Consider the following 15000-nt stretch of genomic DNA (forward strand, 5'->3'; position numbering starts at 1 on the left):
CAAGGTCGCTTCATTTAATCGGCGATCCTCCTCTCCATCACCTCACGCAGAAAAAGAGAAGACAGGGAGAAACCCCTTTGGGCTGCCTCAAAATATCATTCATACATACTCCCTCATCCCCAATCCCCCATCCACTCCCTTCCATGCATCAAAGCATCATCTACAAAACCATTCTCCGCTCACCCTTATCTTCTGTTTTTTTTTTTTCCTTTCCTTCCTCAACAGACATTCCCCCTCTTTCCCAATGCCCCTTTTACCCCATCCATCCATCTCATCCTTGGTCACCCCCTCATGTTCACTCCATCCACCACTGCCTTCCACACCTCTTTTACTAATCTTTCTTCACTCATTCTTTCCATGTGTCCAAACCATCCTAATACTCTTTCATCAACCCTATCTCCTAACTCCTTTTCCACCCCCTCTCTCCTTCTCACCTTCTTGTTTCTCACACTATCCAACCTAGTAACCCCTACCATACTTCTCAAACATTTTATCTCAACTCTTCCTCTCTTCCTTTCTTATTTTCAATGTTTCTGCCCCATATAGAGCTCTCGGTAAACCCTTACATAAAATCTCCTCAAAGCATCCATTCCCAATTGTCTATTTTTCACTACACTTTTTAATTCCTCAAGGCATTTACTTTCTTCTCTTAATCTGCATTCTACCTCCACCTCTACTCCTCCCTTTCTGTCACATTGGCACCCAAGTAACTAAAGTTATCTACTTCCTCCAGTCTCTCTCCCTTAATATTCATTTCTGATAACATACCGTAGGAAAACCAATAATAGCGTTCTTTAATTTTCAAATTTATCAAATGAATTTGTCTCGATTTAGAGACGATAATTAAGCTGCCTAACCTATCCTAATCTAATCTAACCTAATCTAACCTAACTAAATCTAACTTAACAAAACCTAACGAAACCTAACCAAATCTAACCAAACCTAACCAAACCTAACCAAACCAAACCTAACCAAACCTAATCTAACCCAATGTAACCTAACATAGCCTAACTTAACCCAAACTAACCTAATCTAACTTAACCTAATCTAACCTAATCTAATCTAACCTAACCTGACCTAACCTAGTTTAACCTAACCTAACTGAACCAAACCTTATCTAGCCTAATCTAGCCTACCCTGGCCTAACCTAGCCTAACCTAGCCTAGCCTAGCCTAGCATAGCTTAGTCTAATCTAACCTAACCTAACCTTGGATATACCTTATTGTAAAGAAATAACGTCGACATTTCCCTCGCCCTCTTTGATCTCCGTAAATGTTCAGAATATATCGATGTAGCGACGACAAAATTAAGTGCGCTCGTGACGTGTAATCTTTTATATTTCTAAAAATTAACTAATGTTGTTATCATTTGTTTCTAACAACTTCTTACTGTAAACAATTTCTTTAGAATAAATCGGCCTCTAAAAGCATAATGAAAGGGTCTAAACTTAAGCAAGAATGCAAGGGTTTCAAAGACATATATAATCCCCTTAAAAAGGGATATTTCATTAAGAAATACAATGCCATAACACGTCAACGTTAAAGGAAAGTTATGAGCAGGAAATTAAAACTGAATAACGCAAATGCTTATTTCATAAATCCTAGACATATTCAGAATAAAACATTATACATCCTGTAAAATCATACAAATAATTTTCGATCGACAGTATCTCCCTCCCTCTTTCCCTCTCTCCCTCTCTCTCTCTCTCTCTCTCTCTCTCTCTCTCTCTCTCTCTCTCTCTCTCTCTCTCTCTCTCTCTCTCTCTCTCTCTCTCTCTCTCTCACACACACACACACACACACACACACACACACACACACACACACACACACACACACACACACACACACACACACACACACACACACGCACACACACACACACACACACACACACACACACACACACACACACACACACACTTGGCGGTGCAGTGGTAGTGTTCGAGGCTGCCACTACGGTGGTCCGAGTTCGAATTCCGCCCAGGGCTGCGCTGCGTGTCGTTACTCCAACTCTCGTGGGCGGGGGAGTTGTGGGGTGCATCCATGGTCGCAGCATTACCCATAGATCGGTCATATATGAACTCTTCCAGGGGGAAATAGCTGTCGATCACGACTCCAACACGTGATCCAAGACCATGGTAAATCACACATGCACACACACACACACACACACACACACACACACACACACACACACACACACACACACACACACACACACACACACACACACACACACACACACACAAATGGTACAAGAATTATCCTTTACATAGAAAATGCACAAATAAACTCCAAATAGGAATTCTAGCATTATATGCTGCTCTTCCAAATCCTAATTTAACTTTCTCACTCAAATTTTCATTAGCCTCATAATAATACCTTGGCAACCTAACAATTCCACTTTAAGCAATTCCTATTATCACCATTCTTTATTTATATGATTATCTTTCACCCTCAGTCGATCTAGACATTCCTCGGTACCTGTTTCCATAATCCTAAGCTTCCTCCATCTCGTTACCTATATCCTCTAACTTATCCATCTTAACAACTCTCTGATCAACTACAACACATGTTCTTCTCGAGCGCGAAAACTTTTCAGATAACCGTAATCTCTTGCCATCGCTTCCACCCTTTTACACCAACCCCCTGTGCTTCGCCGCCCAAAAACATCTCAAATCTCCTGCACTTTTCCCCCCACTACCTCAAACTTATCTCATCATACCATCTCAACTCTCCAACCGCCCTATACTTTCCCCATCATCTTCGCCTTTTCTCGTCCTCCTCACCCCGACATCACCACTTGTTCCCAGCGTCATGCGTGAAGCATGACCTTGTATATCATCCCCGCCGAACGAGGTCATGGTTAGGGCTCCTCTCATCACCACATTCTTACGAACTGCTCTTTACTAATGAACAAATCGAAATGTAATGTTCCTTTTTTTACTTTCACAACAACAAAAACCTGACCTCTCATTGTTTAAGTAACAAATGAAAATGACGAAACTCACCCAGTGATGGAACGTAGATGTTAAGGTAGAGACAGTCCTCGGCCTGATGGGTGAGGTAGTTGGCCAGACGCCGTAGATGTTCCAAGTGGGACTTGGGCATGTAGGTGAGGGCGGCTGTGTCATTCCAGAGGTAAGCCGGTACCTGCTGAGGACACACGGGACCGTACTGACTAGCCATACGTTCTCCAGACCACGGGTGAGGCGTCCTTGTCGGGCTGAACCTGTTCGATCCTGTTGGGGGAGTGGCGTAGGGCACTCCGAGGAACACTTCGACGGGGCGGAGGTGTTTGTTGTTGAGAGAGCGGATGACACCTCGCAGCTTGCCATACTTGGTGGTGACGACTCGAGGGCTCGGTGTTTCGGCAGCCACGCGCGGCAAGAGCAGTTGACATCCCAGCAGCAGCACAAGTAGGAATGGTAGGAAGGAGTAAAGGAGAAGGATAGCTGACCCTAGTCTCATAGCGGGGGCCCGGTGGAAGGGGTCCCTGCTTTCTGGCTGGGCCCTTGAGGTGGGAGCCGGGACTGGAGCATCCGTGAGAGCTACGAGCGTAAGGACCACTGCATGGCCTTCCTCTTGGTTAAAGTCGTCCCCCGAGTAAGATCCATCGCTGCAACTGCTGCCGAAGCACGCAATTCTCCTGCTGCAGTTCTGCCACTGGCTACGCCCCGTCGCCTCACAGCGAGCATCTCTCATCGGTGCTCGCCACACTCATGCTACCTCGCCGTCATTGGAGCCTCTGGGCAGCCATTGCGCTGCCCCAAACACACCTCAGGCCTCAAGAGAAGAAGGAGGAGGAGGAGGACAAGAACTGACTATTGCTCCTGTGCCTGTTGGCCCTCCTCCGCTCTCCTCCGACGACCACCTGCTTGTGACCCTCACACGGAGGGAAGTTTACACTTATACACACAGCACGGGTTTGGGTTTGGGAGGGGCATGGAGCATGAGAGACGAGAACGGCGGGGGTGTGGGGACAACGGAGCACTTACCGAGACGAAGTCCTCTGTTAAAACACGGGAACGTTCTTCCTTGTACTTAAGCAGGGAAAGGTATATCTTGCAGTGTTTCAATTGACAACTAAAACTGTTGTCAGAATTGTGAGCGTGACTGATGATCCACCTGTAAAGAGAAAAGAACAAGCATGAATATACTGCTTTTATCATGGGCAGATAGTGATAGTTCATCACAGAAATCAACAAAGAATAATACCCCTTGATGCCTTACTAAAAGGCATAAAAGGAAAAACAACTTTGGAGCTTTACTCGCTCTTGTCAATCGCCCGTGTTTCTTTGACGAATTCGATATAATCAGTAGAAAAAGATCAAGGTATAAACCAAACTTTTCTAGATAAAAAATAATTTGGTGCAACGAGTGGATGCTATGAACTCGTTCATATAAACTAGATATGTATTAGGTATTGTCGACTTTGGGTGCAAACTCCTCGTATCTTCACAAGTACATTGTTATACCTGATAGACTTCCTGCCCCAAATTGAAAGCATTTTCATATATTTGATGAAAATTCAGCCTGAAACGTGGGCGATCAAATAAAATCCAATAAATGTAAATCAATGTCATTTCATCAACTACAATTTTACTTAAAAACCCTGTAACTACAGCAAGGTCGTAAGTGGAAAAGTTATTAACTGAGCTGCCATTAATGTTCAAAAAAACAACTAAAGAATGTCACAATATTTTGCATTGATTAAACTTCTAGATTTAAAATTGAAATGCTATCATCAATGTTCATGCAGCTTCGGTCTAAACCTATTTGAAATATAGTCTCTCTTATGGTCACCTAACCTCATCATGGGGAAAAAAAAGACGAGAACAAATAGCAAAATGAGCTATTTAATAGATACAGAATATCATAAACAAGTCGTCTGAAAATGGTCTGAAATGGTTGAATATAATCTAATTTCTCTTACTAAGGAGGAAATATTTATGAAGAACTTTATTCAACTGCTTAAGACTTCACAGAAAACTGATGAAAGCAAAATGGGAATCGAACAAAAAGCAGGAGTCTTAAATAATCCAGCCGTCAGTCAGTAGAAGAGGCAGGTAAAAACAACTTTGCCGATCGTATAGGTAACGAGAGGAACTTTTCCCATTTGACCTCGTTAAGGAGCGAAAAGGCTTCCTCGTGTGCCGCTTTCCTAAAGCACTTCCATCACATAAAGGAACAATGAATTAATGGAGACATTCCACGACAGCTTTTATCAAAACTATTTCGTAGTCAGTCTAACGTATGATATAAACATGCTTTTTCATACAATCAGTCCCGGCCGTCGCGGAGCTTTGAACGCGGGTCCCTCTGAGCGTTCAGAGTTTGGCGATGGTCAGCCCTTATTGTTTGAATTACATCGCTGCTACTAGCGATTTGTTTCATAATGCTTTATCAAGTAAATCACAGCTCAATATTCCATTCATTCATCTTTGACACTTCTTTTATATTGTGACATTAATCTGTTCTACCTGCCAACAAGTCCTCGCATCTAAAAGAATTGCCAAAAATTCTCAGAAATTAACGCTGTATAATCAAAAGTTACTGCTATTTCACCCCACATTGTTTTTACAAGAGTGCCCTATGAATATAATTTCTAGATATATGTTTTAGATTCTTGTTTTTTACATTTCTTTTGCCTGTAACATCGGTTCTTAAGACCCACACACTAGATTATTTTCATTACATTCTATCCTTCAGACTCCCATTATTCCTAAGTCTAGATAATTGGCGCAGAGTCTATATAGTTTTCTTTTCTCGTAACTAATCACGAAAGTCTTGCAAACTTCCTTGCCTTCCTGTAGAAAAAAAATATCCGCCCTCAGAAATATGTGATTCTAGAATTTCTCACGTCAGAACTTATCGGCAAATGCTGTATGGCATTAGAAGTAATATATAACTTTGTCAAACTTATTCTAACCTTTGACCGCTTGATAATTCATTTCAAGTTTACTAATATACCGTGATTTCTTTCTTGAACTTTGATCACCTATCGTCCTGAAAAATTATGTCCTTTTTTTTTTATCAAAACTGTTGAAAGGTTTATGGGACCCTATCTTCCTAAGATCCTCTGCGAACTCTGAAAAATAAATCTGATATGTAGATCCATTTCTACTCATTTCGAACAACCTTTCATTTCGATCCTGCAGCAATGAAGGGTCCCTCCAGGCTGATTGGAATCGCATGGTATTAGGCAGAGTTGTCAAAATCTTTAAGTGTGACAAGTTCGTCACAGTCGTCGATTTAAAGCCGAAGTACCAGGTCACGCGGGGGGGGGGGGGTCGCATCGATGAGAGGCACTGGACTTCCTACCCCCCTCTTCAAGACTTCTCCCAGTTAACTTAATATTTTCACTAATTCCCCTTATAAGCTTCATTTTCTTCAATGACAGCCAATTTTACTCAGCTGATGGGAATCCCCAAAGGCTAAACAACAATCTGTATTTAAAAAAGAAAAAAAAAGAAAAAATATTCTTTGTCGAAACAAGTAAGGTGAGAGTGAATAAAGCACTTTTGTTTGCAACCAGCGTGGAACCCAAAACGAAGTTGATAAAAGTAATTAAATATAACTAAACTTCTCACCTCTTCATCTCTTCACATTTCGTTCAACCACTTTGCTACAATTATTCATTTTATTATTATTATTATTATTATTATTATTATTATTATTATTATTATTATTATTATTATTATTATTATTATTATTATTATTATTATTATTATTATTATTATTATTATTATTATTTTCATCATTATTATTATTTTCATCATTATTATTATTATTTTCATCATTATTATTATTAATTATTATTATTATTATTATTATTATTTCATCATTATTATTATTATTATTATTATTATTATTATTATTATTATTATTATTATTATTATTATTATTATTGTTATCATTATTTTTTTTTATTATTAATATTATTATCATCATCATTATTATCATCATCATTATTATCATCATCATTATTATCATCATCATTATCATTATCATCATTATCATTATTATCATTATTATTATCATCATTATTATTATTATTATCATCATTATTATTATCCTTATTATTATTATTATCCTTATTATTATTATTAACCTTATTATTATTATTACTCTTATCATCATTATTATTATCCTTATTATTATTATTATCCTTATTATTATTATTAACCTTATTATTATTATCATCATTATCATCATCATTATCATCATTATTATTATTTATTATTATTATTATTATTATTATTATTATTATTATTATTATTATTATCATTATTATTATTATTATCATTTTAAAGCTCATGGCAGAACTCATTATTGGAAATGTTTTTTTTCCAGCTGATTTCCGCCAACTAAGGAGACTTTGTAGAATTTACTCCTCTATCACCATAGGACTTCATTCGGTGTGAGGTAGAGTCCCGTCCTGAAAGTATTGAGTTATTCGTGTAAACCCTATGTCGTAATGGCGGTATCTTGAGACTTTGGTCTAACACCAGAGAATTTTCTTCAGCTAGGGGCGGGACCTTATCCCATTAAAGTTATCGCAGTTAATTCCTTTGCTATAATGATATTGTGAATAGGAGGTAAAGGGAACACGGGCTGAGGGAAATACTTTTATTCCTGACTCGTTTCGCCTGAGTGGCTTCTTCAGAGGAAGAAGCCACGCAGAGGCGAAACTAGTCAGGAATAAAAGTATTTCCCTCAGCCCGTGTTCCCTTTACCTCCTATCCACATTCGTCACAATGTATACGCATATAATGATATTCTTACGCGTTTTTTTTTTCTCTTTTATCTTACATCAGACTACTCATTTTCATCTGATGGCTTGAGTCTCTTATTAGACAAGTTTTGTTTTCTTTTCTTTTCTTTTCCCCAGGTGAAAGTACCAAACCATTTTCCTTTTTCCACAACCTGTCCACTCTCCAAACAGACTTGACGCGGAGACGCAATTGTTCTTGTGCAATGTTGACACTTCACCTTAAAATGAGTGACGTAAAACTCAAACCAAGAGTCTACGGGAGCTTGCTTTAGGTCTGTGGGTGACAGGTCTACACTTTGAGAAAATTATCTTCTACTAACCCCCCCCCCCTTGCCTTATGTACTATGACAGCCAGGATAAGGGGGTCGTTGGGTACTGAACTCGGTCTTTTGAGGTGGTAGAGCAAAACCAAAGCCAAGAAAGAAGATAGATGTTGGCTTGGAACTGTGTAGGCCATACCATGCCTAAGAACCAGAGTCAGTAGTTTATAGATATTATAAGTTTGAGACTCTTTTCAACAAATCAGCGTAACACCGAATATGATTTTTACAATATACCGTGACCTTTTCACCAAAATGTTTCACAATGTATTTCTACTATGGAAAGAACTGGAAAACGAGATACAAGTAATCTTATTCTAACGAGAAAAAAAAATCAATAGATGCACTCCTAACACTTTACGATGTGACAAGTCTTAATTCACAGAAACTTTTATAAATATGACATGTGATAACCTTGCGTTTCCCTGTTGCCCAAGATATGGTCGTTCAGCAAGTACTCCACGTAGATAAGAATCACTTAGGAACTGCTGAAATGCGAACGAGGACATCGCGAGTGCTGTGAATCTTGGTCTATGATTGCCCTCCTTCCTTCCACTCTTCCCCCACTCCATACCAAGGTCGGATTACGGCAAGCTGGGGCCTTTTCCTTTCCAAATAGGTTTTCAGCCGCCCTCAAGCGCGCCCTCAAGTCTAACAGCTGCGTGCTTCAACCGTTCTTTTCTACGAGAACAGAGACTAATAAAATGAGAAAAATTGTTACTCGGTTTTTTTGTTTATTCACCCGTCGAAAAAAGGAAAGGGGAATTTCTTGTTCAAACATGGCCCATTATAAAACAAACACTCTCACACAGACACACACACACACACACACACACACACACACACACACACACACACACACACACACACACACACACACACACACACACACACACACACACACACACACACACACACACACACACACACACACACACACACACACACACACACACACACACACACACACACACACACACACACACACACACAAGGTCATAGCATTACCCATAGATCGGTCATACGAGCTCTGAGCTCTCTTCCGGGAGGGAAATAGCTGTCGATCACGAGTCCAACACGTGATCCAAAAGACCAAGGTGAATACACACACACACACACACACACGTGGCGCGGTGGTAGAGTTCCCGGCTGCCATTACGGCGGTCCAGGTTCGAATTCTGCACAGGGCTGAAATAATTTCAGTATCGCTGCGCTGCGGGTCGTTACTCCAACTCTCGAGGGCGGGGAGTTGGGTGTGTGTGTGCATGCAAGGCCACAGCGTTACCCATAGATCGGTCATATATGAGCCCTGAGCTCTTTTCCGGAAGGAAAATAGCTGTCGATCACGAGTCCAACACGCAATCTAAGACTGTGGTGAATCACACACACACACACACACACACACACACACACACACACACACACACACACACACACACACACACACACACACACACACACACACACACACACACACACACACTGCCACTCCTCTTGGCAAGTAAGGAAATCCCTCTTAGGCATATTGACAGCGTGGACCACGAGTACCCTTCAGATATATGGTTTTCCACCAAATGTATTGAAGAAAGTGACACAAAAGACGCATCTAACGGCAAGCTTTGTGACAAGGCGTTAAAAGTCCTGTAACAACCTTCCAAACATCCATGAATAGCACAACTAAGTTTTATCATAGGCGTTCCTGTCGTATCAACCTCATCTAAAATTCTAACCGCATTGTTTCTTGTGTTTATAGGCCAGTGTACCTAAGCACTCTCCAAAGGGTGTCTTAAGACATTAAAAAACATGAAGAAGATAAAGACCTTCATGCAGAACGTGAGGATCCCCTCAGAAGACCACAAGTTGGAGAGTTTGATGAAAGACCGGGAGAGTATTAGCTAAGTGAGACCCGAATGGAGGAAGAAAAGCTTACACATATACAAGATAGTCACAAACTGTTCTGATATAGAAATAAAGAAAAGGAAAGATCAAATGAATTAGCAATTTCTCAGTGAATCAATATAGAACTACCTCAGTAAAAAGCAACGATGGTCTTGCGTTAGCACAGCTATGATTCTGTTTCCGAATCATCAGAAAATGTTCTGTTTACAATGAAAGAATGGAATGTCTCATTTGGTGGAAACGTAAAGGTTATGTGGGTTCCCTTATTTATCATCACCAATCTGAATTTGATTACTCAGAGTTCAATTCGTTTTAATTTAATCAATCTATCGGCAGAAAAACTTCCAAAGAAAAGGGTCGATTTTTTTTTCTTTCTTTCTTTGTCTTTACTTTTTGTCTTTACTTTCTTTAATATAGGAGGGTATCTGCTTGTAAATTTACCTCTAATATGCAAACTTCAACTGCTTTTCAAGAATATACACAAGTGGCATATAGAATTATGAATAGACATTTGAGGAGTAATCATAATGTGCAGAAAGAAAGAACAGGTAAAAACATAAAAGTAATCAATTTCATTGACTATTTTTTCATGCGTAGCATATAGTTTCTGGATATTCTTAAATGAGTTTATGCAACTGAGGGAACATACCACAATCTACTTAGGCCCTGTTCACACTAGCGGTTTCAACCGCCGCGGTTTCAACCGCCGCGGTTTCAACCGCCGCGGTTTGATCCACGGTGGTTCAGCTATAATGTAAAGCAATGAAAACATTCACACACAACTGCGCAGTTTTCCCTGACTATGACGTATCGCCGCGGTTTCCGCGCGGTTCAAACCGCTAGTGTGAACAGGGCTATAAAAGGAGTCTGGATGACTTGAGACCCCCTTTCTCATACAGCTCACCCCTTCCCGCATCACCCTAAAATCCTCACCCTCACACACACACACACACACACACACACACACACACACACACACACACACACACACACACACACACACACACACACACACACACACAATAATATCTTGCCTTTAACAAACTAAGTCAATGAAGAAAATCTTCACAATCAATGTGATTCAAGTCATCTGCTCATTCAGAGAAGGACGGTCATTTCTATTATTATTATTATTTTCTTTTTTATCTTGAATCCTTTTATTTTTGGCCATGTGACACTTGCCCCTCCAACGATGCACCTAATCCTCACCCAGCCCTCTACCCAACATCAACTTCATGATTAATAGCAGGACTTGTAGCTCAGTTACATATTCATTTGCCATTGATTTAAAAGATTATATTTTTTTAGGTCTTCATGAGTCGAGCGACGCAAAAAATCCCTCTGCGTTAGAGGACCTATATGTTACATAAAGATATCATTGTTATGTTCACTAATTGTATGCAATTTTTTCACAATGAACCCTCAGCAAGGGCTGCTTCTCTTAAGCGTAAAACCACTTCGAGAATGATGAGGCTGTTATTATCTCGTAACCTCTGTGTAAGTCATGAAGAATGTCTTTATTACGTAAACGATCAAAGAGAAGTAAGAAAAAGAGGCAATCGTTCATGCGCCCTCACCTCATGCATATCCTTTTGTGACATGGATCTTTACCACGCAAAACCAACCTGATCCCTTTGGTGCCGCACAAATATATACATATTTTCCACGTTTATCAAAGGCATTTTCAAGACCTTCATGAATAACAAGAAGCTCGGTCAGCTAGGAAGAGGAGTCTTCTCCACGTCTTTTACAGACTGCCTTGTTTTCATATCCCTCATTAGGGAAATATTCTTGAACGTAAACACCTCGATCACACAAAGCTATTGTACAGGATAAAGCCATTGCGGCACACATGGGCACCTCGTGCCAAGAAGGGGCTTTAACATAGGGTAAATCCAAAATAAATCCCAAGAAATAAGGGGAGGTTGCCGGTTAACCCAAATGGTTGTGTAACCAATGTTGGGAGAGTCTTGAACGAGTTGTTTCCAGAAAGGCGTATATCTTTTGAATATATTATGGAATATACATATCATTATATAATTTACAAACAGAATATAAAATTAAGTAGAGGAAAGAGGTGGGGGGCACCTAGATGGTTGTGTACACCATGTTAAGAGAGATTTGAAAAATATATTTGTAGAATGGTAATGCCTTTTGAATTTGAATATCGTGGAATATAAAAAAATTTCATATAACTTATATATATATATATATATATATATATATATATATATATATATATACATATATATATATATATGTATATATATATATAAATATATATATATATATATATATATATATATATATATATATATATATATATACAAACATACATAGGGTAGAAAATGAGTTTGAAATAATATGTACACACATATACTAAAAGACGCTTCCTTTCTTCTTCTTTTTTTTTCTGAGTTCGGACCACCCAAAATTCTTCCTCTCCTGTACTCTTCATTGTATATTTTTCCAGAAAAAAATATAATAAATAAACAATCAGGAGGTATATTCAGATTCTTAAAGTTTCTTTCACCCTTTCTATACCCAACTTCCCAATTGTAATTGAGATAGAAACTTTAACCGGGGGATAGATTAGTTTGGTAGGATTAAGCTAGGTTTTTAATTACATCAGTCTAGTATAAAATTTAACGGGAAACCGATCGAATTGATCAGTTTTTGAGTAAACAAGCTTATAATAGAATAATTTATGTTACGTCAGGCCAGATTAGAATATGCCAGTCTAGTGCAAAGTATTTAAAGCATTGTGGATGGGTATGGTGTCTACCTGGAGGTATACTAGAGGTGAGTCACGTTTTTTTTTTTTTTTTTTTTTTTTTTTTACAGGGGGACCAATGACGGATACTTTCATGTGATGGCCTTGCAAGACGAAGAAGAGTGAAGCTGCCCATTTTCATTTCAAAATTCGTCAATTCACTCACTTCCATCAGTAGGTGCAGCAGGCTGCCACTTGATCTCCTGACTAGACCCATGATCTCTCTTTATCAACTTCAACTATTTCTTATATTTTTTCACGCATAGAGAACTGAAAGCCAGCAAAGACTCTCCTTTCTCAAAGACTTTGAGCGGGTGACATTGAAACAGTCCCACAGTGATACAACACAAACAAGAGTCCAAAGATTCTTCGAAGAAAGTTCTTTAGGAGGTTGCCAGCCACCGTGGAGCTGCGGGATTCTCCATTTGAGATAAACTCAAGGCAATAATTGATTGATTGATTGACTAATTAGTACACATTTCAACTTTCTCCGGTAAAGGTTCAGTGTTCTTTCATGACGTTTATCTGTATTTTTCCGTCATTTGTAATAAAATCCATTTAGTAGAATAAGGTCAATCTCTCATGATTACCAGTATAGTGATCATGAAAAATATACTTCGATATTGTTTCATCAGTCTATAAGCAACATTTCCTTGATTATCAATTTTTTTTAAGAATGAAGTCTACAATCGATGAGTGATTTTGCCTGTACCATATGCATATTATACTCACAAAGGCATAGATCAGAAAGACAAGAAATTGTATCTTATCCTTTCGTTAGGTAACCCTGTGTTTGTCTTAACCATTACCATGTCATTATGAAGGGCTATGATCGATCCCAACAATAAGACCCTGTTCACACTAGCGGTTTTAACCGCGCGGAAGCCGCAGTGGTACCGCATAGTCAAGAAAAAATGCATGGTCATGTGCGAACGTCTCCATTGACTTACATGTACATTGTAATTACGGTTCAAACCGCAAGTGCGTACATAGCTAAGTGCCACGGATTTCCCCCTATATGCCTTCAGCATCTTTAATCGGGTAAACGATTTACAAAAGGATTGCGAAGGATTACAAAGGAAGACCATACCAACAGGTGACCATTTGGTCCATAACTAGATCGAATGCTTAAAAATATTAGATTAAGCGAAAAAATGAACAACCAAGCGAAACAAAAAACTGGCAGATATTTATTATTCCTTAATGGACTAGCTTCTGATAAACCGAATAAAAGTAAACAAAAATGTAATTAAACCAATTACCTAACTGGAAAGGATAAATGAAGTTTGGCATCAGCCATAACAGGATAATTAAAGTGACCAATTGACTGGAAAAGGGGTTATCAGGTACAGAATTACCCCCTGTGGGGCATTTGTTGCACAAGCTTTAAGCAGTGAGTGTTATAGGGCCTTTATTGACATCCCTATGAACCAGAGTCTCGCAGTATTCTTTCATAATAAAACAACAGGGCAGGACTCGCAGTAATGGGTATAAACTGGACAAATTTAGATTTAAGAAGGAAATAGGCAAGAATTGGTTTACTAATAGGGTGGTCGATGAATGGAATAAACTTAGTAACCATGTAGTAAGCGCTGAAACTATCAGTTGTTTTAAAAAACGATTAGACAACTTTATGGATGGGGATGACAGGTGGTGATGGATACGGAGCTGCCTAGTGTAGGCCTTATGGTCTCTTGCAGTCTCCTTTATTTCTTATGTTCTTATGTTCTTATAAGTGGAGACTATTCTCCACTCAAAAAAATTAAAAAGTTGATCCTTAAACCACCACGTAGAAGTGATACCATGTTTTTTTACAAGCAACAGTACCAGCTCACCATCAGTCCTCCTGTATTTCTTGAAGCAAGCTGTCACCTTCATCTAAATATTCTTCCTCTAAACAATAACAACGACTTATCCAACCCTTTTTCTGTCCCTTTCAGGAGAACTAAGATAAGTGCTAAGATAAGAGGGAGGGTGGAGGGGTGTGGAGTGTATTCAGGGATGGAATGGGTGGGAATAATTTTATGCCTTTTCCTTTTTGGCTACCTCCCTTGTAAGGGGGAAAAAGCCTTGTTATATGTATGTATGTATGTATGTATGTATGTATGTATGTATGTATGTATGTATGTATGTATGTATGTATGTATGTATGTATGTATGTATGTCAGGAGAACAGTGTCATCTGCATATATTAGCTTGTTTACCACCCTTTTCTCCAACATTGCTTTC

General features: G+C 39.0%; 1 protein-coding gene across 1 annotated transcript in view; it reads right to left on the bottom strand.

The window, feature by feature from the left end:
- The window catches only part of LOC143039079 (neuroligin-3-like), a 367639-nt gene that overhangs the window by 228000 nt on the left and 124639 nt on the right, over positions 1-15000 (bottom strand). Inside the window, exon 2 of the mRNA XM_076208931.1 lies at positions 3014-4130. Within this exon, the coding sequence (XP_076065046.1) occupies positions 3014-3707 (694 nt within the window). The 5' untranslated portion in view covers positions 3708-4130. The remainder of the gene's footprint in view (positions 1-3013; positions 4131-15000) is intronic.

This window comes from Oratosquilla oratoria, chromosome 25 (assembly GCF_046742065.1).
Source record: "Oratosquilla oratoria isolate Oo_2021 chromosome 25, ASM4674206v1, whole genome shotgun sequence".
NCBI lineage: Eukaryota > Metazoa > Arthropoda > Malacostraca > Stomatopoda > Squillidae > Oratosquilla > Oratosquilla oratoria.